The sequence below is a fragment of the Polyodon spathula genome, chromosome 14, assembly GCF_017654505.1.
Source record: "Polyodon spathula isolate WHYD16114869_AA chromosome 14, ASM1765450v1, whole genome shotgun sequence".
Taxonomy (NCBI): domain Eukaryota; kingdom Metazoa; phylum Chordata; class Actinopteri; order Acipenseriformes; family Polyodontidae; genus Polyodon; species Polyodon spathula.
Genome location: NC_054547.1, coordinates 5,568,948 through 5,594,684, shown reverse-complemented (window position 1 = coordinate 5,594,684; position 25,737 = coordinate 5,568,948). Strand labels below are relative to the sequence as shown.

The window sequence follows — 25,737 nt, the reverse complement described above, 5'->3', positions numbered from 1 at the left end:
TGTGTGTGTGTGTGTATATATTATATATATATATATATATATATATATATATATATATATATATATATATATATATATATATATATATATATATATATAAAATATTTTTTTAATCATAATGATACTTTTCAAATCAGGTTAAAAACATATTACAGTCTTCATCAAAACCTGATTCTTTTAAAACTGAATCACATTGAGAAAACCTTTTCTTTTGTTCAATAAAAATCCAATCTCCCTGGCACACATGAACCAGCTGTAGCTGTACTGCAGTTCAAAATTTAATATAAGCGACGCGCAATGCTGTGAAACCAGGCTATATCACAATGAAGGGGGTCTGATGATGTCACAAAGCTCTAGACTGAAGCCACAGCAGTCTGAGAAAATCATCTCAACTCAGGCTGACACACAGCCTTGAATTACATTCTCAAGAATAACACCTAATGGAAACGCTTCCTAAAATATACAAAGCTCTTCAGAACTCACTGGTTTAAAAAAAAAAAAAAGATGGAAGGGATAGTGAGAAAACAAACAATGCTTTGTAACAAAAGCAAGTAATTGGTTTATAATATAAAAGAAATATGTGGGTACATAAAGCAAAGCACCCGATTCTGATAAAGAGCCACTGAATGTGCATCTTAATGCATCCTACATTGAGAAACATTTTCCATTTTTAACCAGCAAGTTCTGGTGCCATACAGTACCTCCATACTTCTAAATGAGGTGAAGGGGACAACAGATAAAACACTCAATTATTACTTCTGAGGTAACACTACAAGAAACTCAAGTCAAGGCAACAGAGATTAAGGCAACTAGTAAATTTCAATGTCTACGGAAGATTTTGTTTGCCTAGCTGACTGTCCTGGGTGTGAGCGGCCGAGTGTCTGCAGCTTACCTGTGATACGGTGATGGCACACTTCTTTGCCAGCTCTTCTTTGGCTTCCTCACTGGGGTAGGGGTTGCTGAGGTGTGAGTAGAAATACTCATTCAGGATCTCTGTTGCCTGCTTGTTGAAGTTTCGTCTCTTCCTCCTGCACAGAGGGACCATGACAGCAGAAACTAGACTGTTACTGAAGAACACAACACTGCCAAAGTTCTGACGGCAAAAGGATGTACAGCCAGACTGAAAACAATTAAGAAACTAAAAGGTGTTAACCTGCAACGTCACCTGCAATACAAGGTAAAGGCGCACACTGCATAAACGCTTTTTTACTTTAGATTTGCATAACTATGTAATCACATTGTAACAACTAGGTAACTACCAATGTTTCACTGGTTGAACATGTTTGCAGTTACATGGAAATAACCTGTGCCATGGTGTGCAATTACACCCCATAACAAAATTTCACTTAAAAGGCCATTTCCATGAAGTTACATGGTAGTTGTTTTGTGTATAAGCTGGAACTGTTGGTAGTTACCTTGTTACAAAGTCAAAGAAGAGGTAGGAGAAGATGATATGTTCATACCCCAGCTAAAAGGTTATCAAACTTTAGACTGAACTAATAAAAGTGAGTATATAGTCCACATAGTCCCTTTTATAAATAATTCCTGGCAGTCTAACTCTCATAAACCATATTTAAACAGCCCCCAATGCTTTCAATACACAAAACAAAGAGGTTTCTGGAAAACGCCAGTACTGCACAATAGTGCGCACCTTCAAAATGGAAATACTCACAGCATGGGGTATCACTGAAATATTAACTGGAGTGCCTAAGAGCCTTTGTGTCAGATAAAACAAATTGTTCATAAACATTCTGAAAATCACAATGGAATGATTCGGATTCAGTCTCTAACCAATATGTTCAGCTTATCAGGCACCAGCTGTTGGCTTTAAAAATGTACCAGTTGTATGTTCGTTAAACACAGAGAACAACAAAACATGCATTTTTAAAATCTCTTATTTTACCAGCATAAACATTCAGGCAAGAAATGTGGACAAATATCAACAACAAATACTGTAGCCAATCCAATGCAACAAGCTTGCATCAGGATGAAAGAGCACAGGTGCATGGGATCCTGTTATACAGCATTATTTTTCTGAGATGAATAAAACAATTATAACAGTGTGAAAGTAAGAGACCCCTATATGCACCCAAGTACTCTTAAGTGCCTACTAGTGACCACTTAAAGTGGACAAAAGGGCCGCATAGCCAAGAGTGCAACACTTTAGATTTAAAATTATTATAAATCAATGCCATTATTTTTTTTTTAACTTGGTAGTCTACAATGCACAAGAAATACTTATGGCAAAATATGTAACTGAAATCTGACCTTGTGGCTTCATGAGTTCTAATTTCATATACATATACTAAATACCAGTCATGTATTAAAAGCAGTGGGTGTTGAAAGACAGGTTTAATATAATTAGCCCTTAAGGGGGCTGGGATGACATGGATATTTCCAGCGCTATGTAGGTGGGAAATGCTCTCATTCTTTCACTGTACTTGCCTTGCATCAAGGAATCGTGAGCGCAGGATCATGACAGCCTCACACGTGCTCTGCTTCAGTTGCATCTGAATGGAGCTGAACTTGCGATGGATGATGCCGACCATGCGCTCAATCTCTTTCGGGGAGATGGGTCGAGTCCTGCTCTGCTCTCGCAGGAGGTTCATCACATGGGTAGTGAACTCATTACATGCCTAGACAGATAGAGGATTGATAAAAAAATTACATTACAATACCACTCCATGTCCTACACTTTACAAGCATAGTCAACATTTCTAAAACAATGCTAAAAATGACAAGTCAGGTTACAACATTAGTTATATTACTTAAATTTTGTTAGGGGACTGTGACACTACAGTTAAGTCTTTATATTCCATCTCATACCAGGAACATCTTGCAAACCCCCCCCCCCAAAAAAAAAACAACATGTTCCAATCATGTTATCCTGGTTAATTAAATGTTTTATAAAAGATGCTACAGTACTTATTGATATGATATGCAGTACAGTGAACATAATACTTATTTTTTCTATCCTTTAGTGTTTGTATCAAGGTTTGTTAATATCAGATTCAGGGTTGCCAACCACTGTAAAAGTATTGTTTTATTTGTACTGACTGAGATGGTCATTCTGTCAATGTAAAAGCAAACCATTTACTAACATCATCAAAAACAAATCTAATAACTGCAGTATAAAAAACAAACAAATGTGCACTAAGGATTGTACCTGCATTCCGTAGGCAGCATTTCCTGTGAAATTCTGATTGCCACTCCTTCCGCCCTTGGATACCATCTTAAATATATAAATTGTGAACATGTGATGGCTTTATGTTCAGTTGAGTTTGAATTTATTTTATTCATTTGATGTCTGTCAGTAAATGTACTGATGGGTGGCAACCCTGGATCCGATCAACAGTACTTTGATCAGTCAGATTAAATGAATTTGCACCTAACTGTTGACAGGAAAATCAGAGCTTGTATCCCGGGTCAAAGTTTAAAAGTTTTAGAATTGTCAAAAGTTTCTTATGAACACACACTTCATTTCCCATTGAATTCATGCAAAATACATCTGAAATAAACTATTTAATTACACCCACTCCTATTAATCCACTTTACATTTGAAAGCCAGAATAACTACTACTACAACAACAACTGCAAGGCAAAATAACTGGCGATTGTTCATGGAGTCAACAGCTACAGCCAGGTAATGTGCAGGCCAGGCAGTAGAGCTCTACCAACTCACCTTAATAAACCTTAACAGTAGACCCTACTATGCAGTCCTGTGTTGTGTTGCAGGTTTAGTAAACAGGCAACTATGAAAGGTACTGAAGCTCAAAGCACCAAACGATACAAATATGGGGGCCTTCCCTTCTGTAAGTTACAAGACCTACGTAAAGCATCAGTAAGGTGGAAATCCAGCCAAGAGAACATGCACTCCTTTTTTTTTTTCAAATGCAAAAGGCAAGAGCTATTACACATATGGGCATATGGATATTACCTGTTCGTATTTCTCCAGCTCGGTGTGGTAGATCTGCCGGATCTGTGTCAGCTTGGCTCTGTAGTCTGAATGCTCGGCGGAGTTGTCCGATCCAGCTCCACCGGAGGCTGCAGCCGCTGCGGCTGCTGCTGCTGATCCGCCCCCTTTCTCAGGACCCGAGACGCCTTCCGCCAGCAGCATGTTGTCCAGACGCATGAGCTGGGCGTCTGGCGGCTCCTCCTCCTGGGTCCCCCGGATACTCAGCACTGTAAGACAGCAAGGCGATAGCACTGTTTTACACAAATGTAGGGTAACTTCAAGCTGGATAAGAAATGAAAATCTATGCCTCCCCATGCACACGCACACGCACACGCACACGCACACACACACACACACGCACATGCACACAGCAATTATTTGAGGGTGCTGGTAGAGAGGACTAGCCTTGGCTATAGTTTACGCTCTCAGGATTCAATTCATTTGGATGTTTCAAAGGTTCGAACACAAAGAATAATATTCGAAGATGTGGAACTGTTTCCATCATTGTATGAAGATGGAATATGATTATCTATCTTTCCCTTGTTTTAAAGATCATATTTGTGAATTGGTTAGACCTCGTGCCAATGCTTCTCCTTCAGTCCAGATTAGAATAGTAAGACATATATATAATTGCTAATTGTTTTCCAGGACCCCCTTGAAACAAGGCCTTGGTGTTAATGGGCAAATCTCCTGGTTAAATAAATACATACATAAATCAATCATGTTGGAGTGACAGGGATCACAAGAATTCATAGATTGTACTACATGTTCCCATATACACAATTTGCAGTCATTTGGCCAAAACCATGACATTTAGTAGTTTGGTTAAATGCCTGGCTTGCCAGAATGACTGAATGTAGCATTTATACAGCTTTATACCCAAACACAAAGGGCATTTCAAATAGTCACCCAGCCATAACATCGGGCTGCACTAGCAGATACTGAGTGGGTTCATAATGTATACTTTGTCTCATACTGTATACTTTGTCTAAAATGTGAGCAGTGTAATTACATCCACTTTCATAGTCTCTGAACCCCCACTGCAAAGATGAGTCATCAAGTTCAGAACAAGAGCGGTGAGCCAAGGATACAGATAATAATTGGGCACACTAAATTGGGGAGAAAATTGGGGTAAAAAAATTGGAGTCTAAATTTATTTTAAAAAAATTAAATAACAAAATAAAAAAAAAAAACAATAATAAATGTACAAGTTATATTTTGAAGCTTGAAAATGATTGTATTACTCATTTTGATAATGTGTCTTTGTACTTGGTTTAAAATAGGGCCCACAGAATTGTACATATTTAGTTTTATATGAATTAAGAATAGAAATACTGTAATTATATTTACAAAGGATTTTTTAAAATTTTGATTTTGCTTAGTTTTTTCAAAATTGCCACTGCATATTTAAAACTGCGTCTGCTAAGCTACAGCTGTAAAAATCGGCTTCAAACAATACATCTTCCTTTTGGCATTTCACCATTCACAGGTCACGTGACAGTTCCATTATCAAATACATTTTCATATACATTGTATTTGCATAATGGCTTCACACCAAATGTAAATGCTTTGTAATTATATAGCTTTTCCTGGTAACCTACACAAATGCTGTCGCTACAGAAGAAATGGTCTGTGCTACTCTGACAAAGCACCCTTTCCTTTATTCCCACTAGAGGTCTCTCTGAGTTATATTGAAGAAAAAGTTTTACTTCATTTCTGTATATAAAAATAGGGTGTATATGTATTTTATATATTTAAATAGCAATGCTATTAACATAACTAATTAAAAATTATTATTTCTAAAAATTTCTATTATTTAAAAAAATACCCTTTCTCCATAATGTATACAGTATATAAAGGTCTGGTGGTCATCCCTACAGAATATAAGACTGAAAATCCTTAAGCAAAAACTTTTTTTTTTTTTTTTTTTTTAGACAGTCAACTAAAGATTAATTTTAGAAATTTAATTTCATAATCCTTTTCTCTGGATACAATTTCGTTTTGGGCATAATACTAAAGATATCCCAGAAAGCACTTAAACATGTAGCATTTTTGGGACTGAATTAATTTACTGCATGGATGTCTGTGGAACTGTTGAAAGGTAAAATGACCTCGAAATCTTACCTTTACACATTGCAAAAAGGCTGCAAGGAAAACAGCTACATCAAGTCAAACATCTATCTACTGTAATACTGTGCGACTTCATGTGCGTTGTCATTATTAGGAATAGTTTGAGATTAAATCTGAGTTATAAAAATCCATGCTATCATGCAAAATCCATTCCGAAAAGCATTCTTGGGTGTCTTAAACTGAGGGTTAACTGTCACCTGGATTTTATTGTACCTCAACTGCAGAGGCATCGTGAATAATGAACCAGGAGTGTTCAGTCCCTGTGGTGACCTGTTCATCCTGGCTTCTCTCTTTCAATTTATATTTTATAACACATGATATTAAGGTTACTAATGTAAAGGATGTCTGCAGTTTTGCCCAGCGGCAGTGAGACTGCATATTGTAACCATTCCCGGACGGTTCTAAAATGTCTCAAGATTATCCATGCCTACGAGAGGGTCAAGAACTTGGGCGCATTCTCTTAACTATGAGGAGGAGGAGCTGGGAGTGGGAGAGGTCAGGTATTATTGTAAGGATTCAGGGATGTAGAAACATCATGTTTCAGAACTATGTGTCCTTCATTGACTTGGCAAGGTTATTTAGAAAATAAAATAAAATCATTATCACTACACTACCTATGGCAAAGAAAACTAGACAGGTGTCACCATTCTACTGCTAGAATGTCGCCATGCAAGAATGGTCCCTGTAATCTATGCCAACCTTCTTCTTCGATCTGTACAAAACTTGGTAGGTGCAGGAGGCTTTGAGGATTAATGCCACGACTGTTGCTTGGCTACTGCAGATAAAATAGGATTGAAGGTTAGGGAAATGATTACAAGGTAATAATTCCTGTAAAACAGCAAAAGATTTACTTTTTCAAAACAAAAACGTCAAAGCTTAAATATTTTTTTTTCCCAAAATATTTGTATATGCGCAGTGTGTGTTGACCCTTTCTAAAGCAGAAACAATTCTAAGATGGTTGGGGGTCCCACTTGTCCCATAAAACCATTCCACAAGCACTTGAATTTTAGCTATTCGGTAGAACACAATAAGACAGCGTCTAGGCTCCAAAATACAGTCTTCTTTTGTTTACACTCTTGTATGGATGAGTAAATCTGTTATCTTAGTGGCGCAGACTTTATTAATGTATAGAAAGTGTCTGTGTACTAATGGAAAAAATGTCCCTTAAACTTTTAGCCAGGTCATTACCAGAGGTATCAAACCTCTGCCACAGGCCATGTTGACAAAGTAGGGGTTATTTTTGCATCGGTCAGGTCAGCAAGCATGCAGGGGTTTCAAAGGGCATTGCTGATCTGTAATCCTTTTACAAACATTCTCCTTTCTTCTTTTAAAACTAAATAAATATCACATCCACGTCTTGAATAAAGTTGGTGTTCCTCCTTCTTTACATGAGGGATTAGGGTCTGAATTGACCCACTGACACCTAAAGTAGTTTACCCTGGTCAGTGAGGCATTTCCCACACCCTAATGTCTGTGTAAACAAACACACAAGATCGTTATCAATGAATCTGCTGCAACTAAGATCCAATTATAAAAAGAAGACCAGCCGGGTACACAATGTGTTTTTTATGTACTATGGATTGTAGACCCATGTAACAAACAGCGTGGAATAAATAATTGATGTATTTTATAGTAAAACCTGTTTAAGGACTATCTGTCAAACTTAAATTACCTTCAATACATATCAAAGCCACTTTTATTTTCTTTGTAAATAAACAGACAAACTCTCATAATATAAATTCAATGTATAACAAACAAACAAACATAGACATTAATGTGCAAGGTTTTAAAGCATATTCTTAGGTGTAAAACATGTAGGACTCAAATATAAATTAATCCACATAAAACACCTGTGTTAGTGGTTTTACAGTTTGAACACAAAACAGGAATTCCCTGCATCTGTCCATGCAATGATTAAATTAACTCCTGCCAGACTTATCTTTCACATTCAGAAATGTTTATTTTACTTGGCTTGTATCCCAATACCATGCTTTTAATGCCAGATAATCTGCCAGGCCAGTAACACTGCTGTTACCAAACCAAAATCCATTTGTAAAAAAGACCTTTCAGTCTTTGGAGAACAAAGCACAGGCATTATCTGACAAAGACTGTTTCCATCATCAATGGAGCTGTTTACTTCAAATTAACAACCAAAGTGTTAATATCTTTTTTTTCGAAAATGAACAAAACATACTAAACACTTCACAGTTTATTTAATACTTCAGGTCTACGATACTTTAGGAGTCACTGTCAGGTATAATATGAACCGTGCAAATGCAAGACAATGCAATATGGCCTTCAATGGCACCATCAGCATCTTTTTTCTCTCATCTCTGTTGTTTATGATTTTCTGCAAGCGTTGAACAAAGGGGGGGCTGCTGTCTGTAGGAAATGGATTACCATGGTATGACAGAAATGATTTGCATTCAGTCAAACACTGACCAGATGTGTCTTGCAAGAGGGGATCCCTCATTGTGGACAGCAACACTTGCTACCCTACCTGGCTCTCGAGATTTGTAAAGCCCATTGTTTTGTGATGTGACCCTCCCTTATCCCTCAGACATTTTAACCCTTGAACCAGAAAGAACTGTACAACAAAAATGTTTCAGGATGTAACCTATGAACTGGACACAACCTGGTACCCTTTGTACAGGCCAGCCAATTAATTTTAAATTTGTAAAAAGCAAATGCTGATTTCTCTGCAATGACGTCTGCAAACAAAGTTAAAAACATGAAAACGGATTAGATTAAATAAATATAATCCATGACAGCCTTTCAGTTTCCATCATTTTGCTTCACTGCTGCTTATAATTAAAACATCCATTAATATTCCAAGCGGCTTTATTTTCTTTTTCTTTAGTAGCGAGCTAATTAATTTGTCCTGATGCTGAAGCTGTTTGGGTCTTCTGAGTTTTTCTGAGTGCTGTTCCACTTAACTACTGTAGAAACGTATAACTCCCTCACTACCCCACACGTCAAAAGCTTCTTTAATTCTATGAATACAATGCTGTGCACAAATATCTGAGTCTCTAATGGACATGTTTTCCCATTAGGAACAATTTCAAAGATGACTTGTTGTTAGATAAGCCTTAATCCTACTCCCCAAGCACTGATGTGCGATTCCCATTTGGAATCCGATTAGAGGCAACCTTTTTTCCTGGCACTTTTATTCAGAGGGGGTTGGTTACATACTGCACTGTTGCTGGTTTGTGTTTACTCAATTGAACCCTGTCTTCCCATTATCATAACTGGGCGCTTACATGGGAATAATATACTGTAATAATTTGAGCATGAGACTCATTGATAGCTCTGCGGGCTCATATGTTGACTCACATTTTTCTGTTTCTATAGGGGACAATGGCTCTTCAATGCATTACCAGCCATCTTACAAGAGCAGAAGCTGGAAAAGGTCACAATAGGTCCACAAGGACTAGTTACTGAAACTTTCCTCTTTTTCTTCATCATACTCAGCCCAAGAGACATCAGGGTTTTTTTTTTTTTTTTTTTTTTATAAACACTGGGCATTATTTTTCCCCCCATGGCACCTGGCCTTTGTAAACAAAATCAATATTTAATAATATCTGCTGTTGGACATCAGCATTTGCAGGGCACGTCTGACATACTGAAATCATATTTGTTACCGCAGCAGGATCTATTAAAGTGATTTTTTTTTTTTTTTTTTTTTTTTTTTTTTTAAAACCAAGCATTACAACATCTGAACACAGCTGCTTCATTTCACTTCACATTCATGACACCCAGGTTCACAATTCCCATGCATAGTCCCTCGATCTTAAAGTATTTATTACACCACAACAAACCTTGAAAACAGATTATTTCTTCAACTTAACCCTTTGTCTCTGGTGCTTTAATTTAAACACGACAAAAGGCAAATTTCAGTTCACTCTATTCATGTATAATTGAACCTTGTCCAGAAGGATGAAGTGAGCACCATCTGCAGCTCACAGTGCATTAGCAGCCGGCAGAATGAAATATTTAAATTACTGTAGGCCACCGCACATTTTAATGACTAATTGACAAAACTGGGGAATTCTGCTGTATTTATGTGCAAGGCGGCTTAATTCTATAGTGTACAGCAAATGAGCCCATTATTTTATAAATGACTCCATAACCTGATTTAGTGAAAGATGCTTTCCATTAATGAATGAAAAAAGAAAAAAAAAAGTACTGTACCATCACTAAAGACAAACCAGCCACCCCTTTTCTCTTGCTAAGCGGTTAAATTAAACCATGTTTAATTAATAATGTTGGAGTATTCCGTTACAATTAGGAAGATGTATGGTCAAACAAGCAAGTTGTGATGTTTCTGACAGAAATGATAAAAGTTCTTCCATCTCAGACTGGCAGATCACTGGCTCTTGGAACAGCTCCATTTTATCAATACAGTAACATGATCCACTGACAACTAAAGAAGCGACGATCAAGCAAACACTGACGTTGACTGGCCTTCACATGTCAGCTGGAGAATATAGATATGGGCAAAGATTTTAAATAATTAACCCCTTATGGTAGTTCTATGGTTTACGGTTGTTGTTGAATTTATAGTGACATTTTAGTACTATTTGTTTATGTCGGTGATTCACTGGGAGCACTTCATTGTGGCCTCAGCAGTTAATAAATCACAAGACATCAGGCTGTGCTACGGTGGGCCTGTCAGCTACCAGGGACCAGAACCAAGGTGACAGCTACACGCTAATTTAACATCAGCATCATTCATTATAGTAATGCAACGTACTGGAATGGATGGGCACCCAAAACACACACAAAATAAGATGACAGACATCAAAATGTTAAAATCATATTTTTTTGGTTGGACGGCATGTCTATTTCTGCAAAAGCATATATATATATATATATATATATATATATATATATATATATATATATATATATATATATATATACACACACACATACACACACACACACCTTTTTTAAACCAGTATGTATAGTATACGCTGCTTACATTTTTTTTTTCATTCATTTAGATTGGATTCATTTTACTTTATTTAATTTATAGACTTAATACATTAAGTATGAGGTTTAAAGATTTATAAAGAGAATTGGGAATCTGAATGCAAAATAGACATGCAAACAGTGAATCTGTGAAATCTTAATACACAAAGGTTAAGCATGCACTGGTTTGATGAACAGACCGCTCACAACTCTTCAAAGTGGATTCTATTCTGGTGGATGTTTTATTCAGCGAGTGCTGGCAAACAATACAACTGTATTAGAAATTCTTTCAAACAAGATTCATTTTGCATCCTGTCATTAAATGCATATACAGTGACCCCCACAATGTGATAACTGTCACAGGATCTGGGCCTGACAATGCTTTTATGTGTACAAGGAACAGAATGTATAACATCAAAGGAAATTATGTGGTTGAACACAGTACAGTACAACCTCATATATGACACAACTGCAAAAAGTTGTTACACTATGTCAGTCTTTAGTTCCCCTGCCTACTGTATGCACTGTCAGAGAAAGATTTTAATTCATGGAGATTTTGAATGTAGATGGAAATAATGGGTTGATTTATTTATTTATTTATTTATTTATTTTATTATGCGGCAACAGAAAAAAACAGCATCTAAAAATCTCAGCTAGCTAAACACATACATTTAATACATTCCTTAGTTTAAGTGGCATCGTTGTAATAAATAAATAATAATTGCAATTATTCATGGGCCGGGAAAAAAGAAAGAAGGTAATCAACTTAGAAACAAAAGCAATTCTGTGTATGCTACAGTCAGCAAATATGATACCCTCTGCCTAACTTACAGACTGTTACTTTGAGTAATAATTAAAAAGCAGAAAGAATAATAGGGAGAGCGAAAACAAGAATGGAATACGAAAGTAAAGGTGTCAATTAAAAAAATGAATCCCGGCGCATTCTAGATCTGACAGCTTGCGTTAGTGGACATGACAGCCATCACATTAGCCAGCTTTGGTGGCTTCTTGTCTTTCATGGTCCCCAGAGCTCTGAACCAGTAGTTCCGAGGCAAACGGACAGACACACACTTGATTTGGGGTTTGAACACCTCCCCTGTAGCTATTCCTAATAATGGTAATTATGATCATTGAAAGTTTAAGCAGGCCAAACCAGGCCTAGGGGCTGGCTGTAATGAAGCAGTCAGTGGCGCAGGAACGTCATTATTTACCTTGCATTTTAAAAGAAGGGGGTCATGAAAAGAATGCTGTTCTTTATTTTAAATAGGCAATATATTAGCCTGAGGATACAGAAGTTATTCTTTTATCCAAAAAATATGATGCATCATCCTGATCTATTCAGACTAATACTGAGCACTTCCATGTAACACAGTTTGCATATACCAAGGCTTCATATGAAATATTTGAGGCCATTTTTGTTAGAGAAAAATACCTGGATATGCAAGATCACAAGAAGAAATGTATGTGTGTGTGTGTGTGTGTATCTATATATATATATATATATATATATATATATATATATATATATATATATATATATATATAATGTACACATACACACACAACACACAGGCTAACTTCATAATAACGAACACCCATTTTTAACAATCCCAACAGCAAGAACCAATTTTTTCAATGCAAATTAGCCCTATTAGAACGATCATGTACAGGATTGTCCCAGATACAACAATCTGGCACTGAACTTTCTCCAGTGCCAAGTGTGTTATTCTCTCAGTTAAAACAAAGACCACGGTTGACTAATTCAAAGATAACACTGATTCAAAGATGACCTATTGTAGTACGAATCATGCATGGCGAATGCAACCATTGCCTGTCCGTCATCTTCACACAAACTGCAACCAGGCATCAGACGTGAAGAGCAATTTATGCTGGATAGTTTTTTTTTTCAAGAGAAAGGTAATTACTGTATTCAGCATGTAAGTGTACATTCTTTCCTTTTTCATTTCTTTACTGTTTTCTTTTAAACATACCTGTAGCTAGGCGATTGCCCTGCACAAGGGAAATTAGTGTTGGTGTAATGTATATGTGGAAACGGGTTTGTTTTGTGTGCGTTTTGGCGTAGTTATGTTTGATCAAATGATTGTTTTCAGAGGGCTGCTCAATTGAGACTTCCTCTGTGCGTGTCCTCTGTGCGTTACCAGCGTTGGTAGGATCACATGACCTGTTTGTTTACTTTCTGTAAATCCTGCGCGCCTGTGCTGGCATTTCTCTCCATCTTACAATGTGGTTACCCATACGTGTCACAAGTACCTTGTCACAATACTGTTAAATGTTAGAGTGCCTGTGTAGTTTATATAACACACACACACACCTAAAATGCAAAATTAAATTTAAAATATGCAAATATGTTTTTACATTTTTATATAGCCTAAAGATATAAAATGTAGTTTGCATCTTTACTGTGTATGCGTGTGTTGTTGCAGATTTATATGTCAATACATATACCTCTATCATCATTCATTTTATAGAGGAATATTACACATAAACACACACTTTTCATAACTTGGGGAGACTTTAATTTAAACAGCACACCACGTCCCAGACGAGGATGAAACTCCCTGGGGGGAAATCTTGATGGGTTTGTCATGTCATTAATGCTACCCCACCTCATCTCACTGCCCTTATTAAAACCATTCATTCAGCAGATTAAATGAATATGTCACACCCTTTAACACTGGCGAGCAATAAGCTGTAAACCAATACTAGTCTAAAATCATAATCAAACAAAAAGGAAAGCCATTTTATTCTACTCTTAATAATCGGACATTTCATCGATGTGTTTTGGATTTCTTTTCTCCCTATAACATAACTTAATGTGTTTTGGGGTTTGTTTGTTTGTTTTTTCACGCATGAAATGTTGCTGCTTGAGACACGAAGCTGCCTACCTGTTCTGCTCAGGTAGTGTGTTTTAATGGAGAGACCACTAACATATGTTGGCACAATTATTGCTGTTTTTTTCTTCCTTTTTTTGTTCTGTCACCACTAGTATCCTCCTGTTAATGATGTATCGCATGTCAGTGAGAGGTTTCCTCGCAAAAATCATGAGGTATAAATGAAAGATTATCCCTTTTAGGGAATGTGACATTGATCCAAGTCCTAATTAAATTATGCATGTTTTTTGCCAAGTCAATTTTGGAACTCTAACATCATTGGCACAAAGAACCTTCTTGTGATTTATCCCACGTTTCTGGGGAGCATTTACCAAGAAAAGGGTAATTTTTATGATTTTAACACTGGTCTTAAGGGGTAACCATCTCTTATTCATTTAATATTTCTGTCCAAGGGTTGCTTAATTTTTCTATCTGTTCAGCTATTGTCTGGTTTCACTCCCATCTCTTTAACTGTATCTTTATTAGACTACATTGTGTCTTCTTCAACTGTCACAGATTCACAGTTAGTTTAAAATCATATTAAAAGAGTAATAAAAAATAAGAGGCATGCTGCCTCTGATATGATGTGGTGATTAAATTTACACCTTTATTCCTTAGCATTCCATTGATGATTTTCCCACTGAGCTTGGCCCATAAATGAAAATGTGTTGTTGTCTGCTTTTTGTTTCAAAGGTTTTAAAGCTAGATCTCAAATGGAAATATCTGCTATAGTGCTGTGGCTCTGGTGTTTCTGAAAGCTCCAAATGAGCATATAATAAAATAAATTTTTAAAATCGCTATGTTGCAGAACAGTAAGTGCATCACAATTTTAAGGTGACTCTCAATGGGAGCTGCCCTGTCACATCTACATGAGGTAATAACAAAAGGCCAGGGCCTCTCATACCCGTCGAGGGGAATAAAAAGACCTGCCATCATCTCACAGGCCAGCGTGTTTGTGTTCGCTTGTGTGGCAGCTTTCATAAGGCTTCGCTCTTTGACTGCCGATGAGTTTATGTGAAAGTAATTAACAGTAATTAATCCTTAATTACTGTAATTAGCCAAGTCGCAGTAAATTAAACCACATCTGGAGCAGAAGAGGGTTTCTGAAAGGAGGCAGGCAGCAGTGATGATCAGAGAGACACTGAATTCATCTGACAGCATTTGTTTAAGTCTACCTGTTGCATCAGGTCTCATTTGCATAATCTGCATATATTTAGTTTTTTTAACCTCAACCTGCCCTCAACTGAAAACATCTGTGCTGGAAATCACTGCGCCCAGTCCACATACAGCACCGCCAGCAAAAAAGTAAAGTGACCATGAAATCATATAAAAGTCAACTCCCTTTCCTATTGCAATAAAGGTCCAGAAAAATATTGGAATTGGCTTTTTATACAGTGAAATTGTTTCCTATTGTGTAGTTGTAAACAAATAGTATAAAACCAATGAAACACTAGCTTGTGTTTGTAGAGTATTATATTATCTAATTTGATCCTCAACTTCAACTTGGACAAGTAAGCCGGAAATAAGTGTTTTGACTAATTGAATTGCTCTAAAGATAGAGGCAGGGATGATCAATTATCTTTGACCCAGAGACATGTGGATGGATTAGTGTTCCTTTATAGAAATCTCACATGACCTTAAAAACGTGGAACAGCCAAAGGAAAGTGTACATCTTGGCTAGATTAATGTGTTTATCAAATGCTGAACCATGTGTGTGCGCGTATAATTAATTTTTCTCAAATTCTTCCCTGGTTAATTCAACAGTTTTTCAAAAACCCTTGCTTGAAGGCTTTTTAGAAAAAAACTACACAGAGCAATTAATTTAACTGTACACAGAGCAATTCATTTTGGTATTGTTCCTCTTTGAGAATCATCAATACAGGGGTCCTACAAGTATGCTCACAATTAAGAAATGAAGCGTCAGCCTATCACTTCATCTAGTCTACATTACAAGTATGCTAGTAATAAGGTTCCTCCATGTTGCATACTTAATTAAGCACAGACCGAACAGATTCCTCCATATAGCTCCAGATTCTGGTCCTCAACAACTGGATATGCATCCCAGTCGGGGATGAGAATTCTGTTTACAAAATAGGTTTTAAAATATAAAACTGCTTGTATGTATTCATGGTGTTCAAAACTATTGCTTACATTAAACCTTTTTTTTCACAGCTTTTTAATTATTTATTCCTTTTATAAAATACAGTATAAAATAATTATAACGCATTTTACATCCCCTGTGTTTTTACTTAAGCATCTCAAAGTCAAGCTAGTATTTACAAGCACAGCAAATAAAAGATTTTGAGAGGGCGTTTTGCACGTTTTATTCGCTTAAAAATAAGTGAGACAAAGTGCCAGATTTATTGACACTGGTGGGTCTGAATAAATTAAATAATGAAGCAATTTAAAAAATAAAAAAAAGATCACTCTCTGTCAGATTCACAGGTACAGTCTCTACTTCATGATGCTTACTGTTAATTATAAAGGCTTTTATATTTTATTTTCATGTTAACTGACAAGGAAACCTTTAACCTTGTAGTATATTAAGTATGCAACTAACTATAACACTAAGCATTCAAATTTTTTTTCCATATCTTCTTTAAAGGTTTTAATTACTGTAATGTTCTATGCTCATTTTACAGTGAACCCTAGGGTATACTGTGCGACTGTATGGGGTAGGGCCTGTTCTCCCCCATAGAAATACTAACTGTAGGAGCTCCTTACAGCAAAAAAAAAACTTAGTCACAAAGTTCCTGCAATGCCTATTGCTTTGCTACATTGATGCAAGCTATTGTGGAAAGAAGTGGTGGATACAATGTATACATAACAGGCATGCTACTGTACGCCAGGAACTCAAAAGTACAAGTCACACCAGCTTTTACTACTGTTGCTTCTTGTACGCTCTTTCCCCATCATATCCGCAAAACAGATGATGTTTGTAGCACCTTGTATATAACATACAAAGACAATTCTAAGTTCATTTTTGTTTCTGGTAGGTGTAAAATATGTTTTTGAACGGGTTTATAATGAAGCTTTCTACATTTTTACTTTGATAAATAATGTAACACTGTGTGCTCCAGTGAATAGAAAGAGCTCCTGCCATTCCCATTACAGCTGAGTTCAAAGTCCACCCACTAACACACTAAAACGATTCATAAAACAGCCTTCTGCTAAAGTCCCTCCTTATTCTACATCGCTGGATTAATTACACACTTTAATGAGATATATTATTAATGTGACTTATTTGGCAGTTTAAGAAAATTCAGTGGAGCAGTCAATGGAGAGAAATGGGTTTCCAGTCATCATTATAACATCACAAGCTTCCTGTGGGACTGATATTCCAAAGTGATAGAAATAATAGAATTTTGCATTTTACATACTTGTACAGCAAGCCTTTGTGATTATAACATATTTAAAATAAAGCAAAGCACTCAGCATGTAAATTACATTTCATGAAATTATGACATCTTAATTGCAAACCAAAGGGAACTGGAAACAAGCAGATATTAAAGAAAAGCTGGCAAACTGGATGCTAGCTAAAAGCACAAATACATTTGTTATGTGCTGTAAAAAAAAAAAAAAAAAAAAAAAAAAAAAGCCTATACTCGAAGTTAAATAGACGGTATGCCGCAGTTCTGTGATGTATAGATCCTGCTTAAGCGATTCCCATCCTTAAAATGGTTTGGCATATCATTCAATACAATAATCCAATTAGAGATGTCCAGGACTGAGGCCCAGAAGGTGGAGGGAGAGCGGGACATTCTCCAAAAAAAAATGTTTGTTATGACGTTGAGAAAGGCCAAGGGACTAAAATAAAAATGAGCGTGCAAGTGCCTTGCACCCGCCAAGTGTTGCATTAGGGGTTAATGCTCCAGCGAGAAAAAGTGGCAACAGAAAATCACAGAGCCGAGCAGAAGAAATACATAGCCACTGACAACCAAGCAGGACTGCAGCTTGGGATAGCACTTCAACTTACCCTGCAGGGGAAGCTTGGGAGGAGCTTAGGAAACACAGCGGAGAGCGAGAACTTACAACTGTTACTGCCAGGCACGACGCAGACTAAAGAGCCTATATCACTTCATGACAGAAAGCATGTACTACTCCAGCTTGGTGGTCACCTCTTCTAAAATGATGTGTTCCTACATTTAAGTGAAGGCGCAACAGAGTGAATGGAAGCAGCTCTCATATTTGACTACATAAAAACTGCTAAGCTAAAATGACAAAGTTTGACGCAACACCTTCATGAAGGCCACGCAATGATAGCCTTTTAAGCACCTTCATGACATTGCTTTAAAGTGCTGATAGTTGAAAACAAACTGCAGGAGCTCTACTGCATCTTGGGTAAGTTTGAACTATAGCCACTGTTGTCGACAGAGTTCCCACAGGAGCATCCATTTGTGTTTCTGTGTATGCTGAAAGCTGCCAATGCTAACTGTGTTTTTGCACAGTTGAAAAACAAAACAAAATGTGATTTTGTTGTTTTAAATGATGCTACTTCAGCCCAACAGCAGCCACTATGGTAGCGCTAAATATTTAAAACATACACTAAACTGCAGTCCTAGGTAGTCATTCTGCAATGTACAGTGTGTCGGTATCTTCAACTAGTCTACATACGATGTCAAGCATAATAGCACACTGTTTGCATTTTAAGTGTAGGTCAGGCTAAACAATTTTGACATTTTAACACAGAAATATTCATGGATTACCGCCAATTTATCTGTATAAATTATGGCATTAAATTGGTCATGTTTGTTGCCTGAGCAAATACGCATAAACAAACAGTTTTTCTGCATAATAACTGCAATGCTATACAATTGGCAAGATGCAGGAAGGAGCAGTTTAAATATTATTCTGAGTAGTTTCATGCTTGGTTTATACCTTTAAAATAATTTCACTCCTCTCTGAAAACAAAACCTTTGCTTTTGCATTGGAAATAGTGTCCTTTGTCATGATAATCATGTATAACTAACAGTGGGCCTTGGTTTGCTTTAAGGGAGATTATAGCTACAGCTAGATAGACAATTGGAGTAGATCCCAATATCATAATGATAACAAAACAAAGTATTAATATTAATGTTGGAGAATAAAGGTTTGGGGGCAAGGTCCTTTCTGAACAGATTTATTCAGCTTTTCATCATTATACAGCTGGCAAAAAGCAATAACACCCCCCCTGGTTCATTACAAGCCTCAGGTTTCCTTGTTTAATAATGCTGTTGTCCAGTCAGGTCGTGCTTTTAAATGCATCCCACACTGACATGCTATCGAAGGTTTCATTTTACGTGTTGAAAGAACACCTCTCACTCTTCTTTAAACAAGAACTACTAAATAAAAACAAAACTCCAGCATCTGTGCTTGACACCTCCAAGAGCTAAATAACCAAGTCACTTTCTGGCCTTCTTTTTTTCATTTTAATCATAAAAGCTGCATAAAAACGCATGCTGCATATTTGTTTGTTAGTGGTGATGCACCTGCCAGTGGTACAGGGATGCAGTAAGCCTGCTGTCCTGGTGCTCTGAATAACTCCCAGCTGTTGGAGGTATTTTTAGCTTCTGTTTTTATTTTAACACCTGCCTGGATTGGAGTGTTTTCACAGAAAACTTTGGACATTTTGCGCTAGAATATTCTACTAAATAAAAACACGTGTTACTGGCTCACCAACCCACTTCCAGCTGCTGTCTTCCTTACTCTTTTTCTTACAATTAATACCCATATTTTACTGATGTGAATATTTGAACAATATACAAACTGAAAGTTCATTAGTCTGTCTAAAGATGCAGCAAAGGAGAAAGCAGGTTTTACTTCACATCAGCATTTTGCGAGTCTTTTTCAACCCCATGTTTTTGTATTTATGTCAGTTTTTTCATGTGAAATCTGAAACAACCAAAACACCTGGCAATTCATAATGGACTGTCAGGTGAAGAATGTGCTTTGTTGTCCTTAAATATAAACCACAAAGTAGACTCTTACAGCTGGCTCCAGGTATGTCTTTATTTTGCTTGGAGAGGACCAACACTGTTCTGGAAGCATACAAGGTAGGATTACTTGAGTACATTATTCAAATGATTTACTTATTTAAAAAAATAATTACTAATGTCTAGTAAATTCGATTGGACTGTTTACCTGTTAAATAATGAATGCTGTAAATGAACAGTGTTTTTTTGCATCAAATTTATGGAGCAAGAATTTTAAAAATGTTACTCTCTGCACTGAAGGAGATGGTTCATTTCTTCTGGAGATCTAGATTATAATTTTTGTCTGGCCTACTTGCTCAGCACCTCTTGAGACTCCAAATTCATGTTTTTTTTTCCTCAGGAAGCCCAAGTGCCAGAACTCGCAGTCGGTGTGTAACTTTAATTTATTGAGCTTCCTTGCGAAAAAGTGGAGTGGTTGACAGTTTTCCCGACACTCGCACAATCTCTGTGGTGGAGCAGCAATGTGACTTGTTTAATGACTTGTTCTGGACATGTGTCAAGGTGGCTGCTGCACACTAGTCTGCCCTGTCCTGAGGCAAATATAACTAAGTCAGCTGCTAATGAAAGCTGCAGCACATATAGACCTGCTTTATTACCTGTAGAAAAACAGCTTGCTCACACTCTATAGAACAACTTACTGTAACGTTCAGAGTTGCATCTTGAAACGAGTTGAAATCCACAGGCCTACACAGGCATACACCAGAATGAGCTGCTGGCTAATTATAAAGTTGTGGTCACACAATTGCAATTGCATGTTTCAGATATACAAAGAATTGAAAGGAAAGCATGGAATTACAGACAGCTTTTGACTCAAATCCCAGGAAATAATATTCAACAAGAAGAACAGAGAACTATTGTAGAAACACACTGACAAAAGGAAAAATAAAACAATATGAACCGGTAGCTGAGTAACAGTACTATATTTTGTAATAGTTGTAAAAGCATCACTAATGCTTGACAGCAAAGATTGAGTGGTACTGTATGTGTGCTTCTGGTTGACTTTATGTTTGAAGGGAAGCATTGCAGGAGAGAAACGTTTTTTAAAAATCTGACAATACTAATAGAGGATTGTGAAATCCGAAAGCACTGGGCCATAGACAAAGACTGGGGATTTATTTAGTCTGGGAAAGTTCAGAAATCCTTTCTGCGTATTTTCAGCCTCCACCACCAGACCCTCATTTCAGGGAAAAGCACATACTCTTCTGCCTCTCTTTAGTTTTTTCTATCAACCGTTTTACTGTAAACACCTTAATATAATAATGATTTTGAAATTGATTTCTTCCAAATACCCAGACATTAGCTTTAAAAATATATATAAAAAATGTCTAAAAAATAAAGTACCGGCAAGTGTGTACCTCCAGATTGGGTTTTGTGTTGCTGATCTACTCATTTTGGCCTATCTTCCCTTGCGATAAAGCCGCTAACAGGCCGTTATCAGTGAGTCACTGAAAATGTGCTCCTGCCAGATTAGACCTTGGTCTCTGCCAAGGTTATAAACAGCCTTTATCGGTTTCCCAAACAGAATAATCCAGACAGTATCAGCACAGAAACATATGGGCCACACAGAGAAGATGGACACTTCATTTTAATTGCAATGAGTACCAGCAGAGCACTGCTAAAAATAAAAAATAAAATCACAAAAGAAAGGCTGCTTCTATTGTCGAGATTTTCAGACTGCCTCGGACTGTAAAATTGTATTTAGAGTTGTGGTCAGAATATATTTGTGTTCTAATCCTAACCTCCCTAGCCCATTGCATGAGATACATTTTATTGTGACAGTATTTTTTCAAGTTCAGATCAATTAAGGTTTAATATTAGTTAATTTATGAAATTGTACTGTTCGTATTTTGAGTGTACAGGAGCATGGGAAAGGTTGTAACACATTCTCTATCCATTTGTTTGCGAGCAAGTGTAACATACAATGTTGAGTGGTTCACTGCCGTTACCAATTCTGTCCCCTATCGGTGAGGTAAGGTTACACAAGGGTTACACAAGGGTGAGAAAACAAGCCCTAAGAGTAAGCACAAATATCATGTGACCATTGCACATTACAATCAATGGATGCACTGAATGGTAAACCAAAGTAATGGGCTATTCCATGTGCAAGGCCTGTAGAAACAGTGTGATAAGAATAAGGGGTTGGAAAAACAAAAAGTTGACAATAAAACCATGGAATTAGTCATAGATTAAGTATCACATCCTTGGAATTTAATATAAAATCAGCATTCAACTTCTCATCACTTATCTTAAGTAGTATTTTTCTCCATTCTTATTTCACTGTGAAAACATGCATTTGGGGTTTCCATTTCATTGCTTTATTATTTTACTGGGTTTTTCTTAATCTGTGAGGCTAAATATTTGAAATTGCTTGCCTTCCCTTTGTGACATGACATACAAATCCTGCACCCCTGGTCTTAAACATATGTGGGATAAATGCAAATGCATTGTTGCTTGACAAAAAACAATGGTTTAAATAATAAAGACCTTGGTAAGGATTAAATACCTTTCATTACAAATCACTGTACAGTTTGTATGATACAGTAGCATTCCCAGAACAAAGAATTTCAAACATTCATGAACAGTGTTAGTCCTATTCCAGCAAAATAAAAACAAGATTAGAGCCAACTGTAAGAGTCTGCTTTCTGGTTTTCACTAAAGGACAACAAAGGACATTCTTCATCTGAGAGTTCATTATAAATTGGCCAGGTGTGTAGGCAATGTCAGGTTCCACATGAGAAACAATGGGTTTGAAAGAGTTGAGTAAAACCTGCTTTCTCGTTTGCTACATTTTTAGACAGAAAAATCACTGTACATTGTAAAAACAGAATCTGTGGAATATACTTAGATTATTTGGTACTTAACCTTGCAAATATGTCTCTCAATTCATTTTTCTTTGTACTATGTCTGTAATCGCACTTGAAACCAAGAGAATCATAGAATACAGCTCTATAATAAATTTGAAGCCAGTGTCTCAAATTCCAAAAAGCCAAATCAGGCGAACGCAATACGAAAGCCAAATTAGATTCAAGATTTTATCAAGGGGTAAACATAACATCTGTAATTGGTTTCTGAGACAAAACTGTTTTGTTTGTGGTGGCTGATTTTCTACCACCATACAGATGAGGGTTACACTTTATAAATCATTGTAAACACTAAAAAAAAAAAAAAAATACAATTAATAAATATCTTTGTGGTTTTGCACAACATGCTTTCACAGTCCATAGTACCTGCTTTTTTTATATTCAATATCATATACATCTATCATTCATTGCCAGCAAACCTGTTTAGCAACAGACTTGCCATCTTGTCAGTTTTCACAAGGATTAGCCCTGTACTGTAGATTGAATAGGCAAACAATAATAAAAGTGGGTTATAACGCAGAAAGATTTAGGTTCTCGCCCTCTTCAGTGTTGTCCCCTTGTATAATCTGCATCCTGCTCTTTCTGTCAGCCAAGCTGTGATCGGAATATCTAAAGGGTTCATAAAAGATTCAGGCCTTATTGACTTCCTATTCCCATTTTCTTTTCATGCCTCCCTCAATCTCTTTCAAAGTCTCGGTCACGATGAACCTTTAAAAAAGCAGTGAAACTTTAATGAGGTTGTGTTATTTTGAACTAGTAAAGCATATGAAGAAAATCCTGCTTTTTTAAAAATCCAGAACTAGATAAAAAAAAAAGGAACCACATCTAAATTTATTTTACATGCTTAGATAAAAAAAAAAAAAAAAAAAAAAAAAAAAAAAAAAACATACCAGACGATTGTCTTCCATAACAAGAAATCAATAAATTACCATAATATGACATGCCGAAGCGCACAACTGTAGTAAGACACTGGACAGCTACTGGTTATCAAATCCAGCCACAAAAATGCACACTAGAAAGATTCCTGACTTTATAGTTTGTGTGTGTAATTTATTGAATGGACTCTATATATGCATTAGGGTTATGGCCCTCTAACTGTACAGCATTTTATCCATAGGTTGTATTGGAATATTTAGATGTACTGAGCATGACGTTGATACAGCACAAAAGGCTTCCTGATTTACTTTAAATAAAACACTTAACAGTGATAAATTTAGATTTACAAAAAGAAACATTTGTCATTAAATTAGCTAAACTACTGATTTACTGCATACACTCATCTGGTGCAGGTTTGTATATCTGTAAAAGCAGCAATGTGTAGCATCATCTACCTGTTTTATTCTGATGCCTTTACAGTTTTAATAAAACAAGAACCGTTATGTAGTACTGCAACAAAATCACTAGGTATGTAATCCTTTGTTTTATTATCTAGGATTGAGGTAGAGCCACACTTCATGTATCCAGAATGGTACAGCTCAAATGTACAGGGCATTTTTCTGGACAAAAATAAATAAATTCTCAGTTTTACACACTTCCTTCAGATTTAAAAGCCTTGTTCAATAAAGTTTAAAATGTCACAGCAGAGCAATAACACAGACAGTATAAACCCAACCCTGGGAAAGACTGTCCCCCCTTTACACTTGCGCAATAAAGTTTTATATGTTTGAACTGACTATAAAAAGGTTTGGAAGTTGTCAGCTGGGGAATAATTGGTCTTCTGTATTGTTATTATCATATTTCCCACAAGACTCTTTCCAACATGTCAATCCATCTTGCATTGACACCTTTGTACTATCAGCAAAAGGCATGTATTTATTTACTGCAGTACTGTGTCTGTTTTACATCAAATTATATTCATCCACAGGATTATTTACAACATGCTTACTGAAGGTAACCTGCAGTATGACAGGAATGTTTTAAAAACAGCAACTATGAGGTATGAATTTATAGCAAAACCAGCTTTTCAAAGCTACTGCATTACATGCTTGCATAAAATACTACAGTAAAAGAAATATCCAGAACAGGATTTGTATAACACAGTGCAGCCTAACACTGCATATACCTTCTCTGCCTGGTTAGTTAATGTCAATTGCAATTTATTTGATATAGATATGCTTATCAACATATTTACATACAATATGTAGTTCAACTGTTTAAATACTAAAAAACATAAAATCCATTAGTAAATTCCATAGAAACCCACCTCTTACATAGCATGCCTTGCGTCTGATTAACTATCAGCATCAAGCAAGCTACATTCATTCCATTCCTTTAAGCACTGGCAAATAAAAAAATTAAAAAAGGGGAAAAAAGTGAAAACTGCCCCTTGCTTAATAATCTGCCGTCCTTCTCGAAACCCCAACCGGAGCTCTTGCTTAAACTGTAAACGCCTTGTTTTAAATGCGTTTCCAGTCTGGCCGGTTTGATTTGAGTGTTTTCGCTTTCTTAACTGGTACTATGCATCTTTTGATACATGTCAGCTGTGACAAAGTAAGCATGGGCCTGGTAGGGTTAAGTCGAGTCTCTAATGAGCTCCTCTGTTCTAGTATGTTGCGTAAACCCATTACCTCCCGCCACACTGCCTCATTCATTTCTTATATGTGGATGCTTTATTCTCCCAAGAGCACTCAGACATTGCTTACAGTGTGTTCCCTCCCCCTCCTTGCTTTCTATACATCACATTTAACACTCTGACAGTAACAGTCTATAATGTTTCTATCCTACAAAACCACTCTGTCAACTCTCTGATACCAGAGAAGCAACTGAGGAAAATAAATAGCACTGTGAATATCGACACTAAATTATATATTATATATATATTCTTTCTGAATTTCCTCTCAAAAGTCTGTGGCAGTTTTAAAGTCTGTGTTGTTTACAGAAACGTTACATTCATTTCATTTACTACCAATCTGCCCTAAGACTCTTTTCCTTGGCAAAAACAAAAAGGAAATCTT

General features: G+C 36.5%; 1 protein-coding gene across 1 annotated transcript in view; it reads right to left on the bottom strand.

The window, feature by feature from the left end:
* The window catches only part of LOC121327074 (pre-B-cell leukemia transcription factor 1-like), a 65,824-nt gene that overhangs the window by 7,748 nt on the left and 32,339 nt on the right, over positions 1–25,737 (bottom strand). The window contains exons 3-6 of the mRNA XM_041270869.1: positions 3,938–4,182; positions 3,167–3,232; positions 2,446–2,636; positions 893–1,028 (exon numbers count right to left, since the gene is read on the bottom strand). Coding sequence (XP_041126803.1) covers positions 893–1,028; positions 2,446–2,636; positions 3,167–3,232; positions 3,938–4,182 — 638 coding nt within the window. The remainder of the gene's footprint in view (positions 1–892; positions 1,029–2,445; positions 2,637–3,166; positions 3,233–3,937; positions 4,183–25,737) is intronic.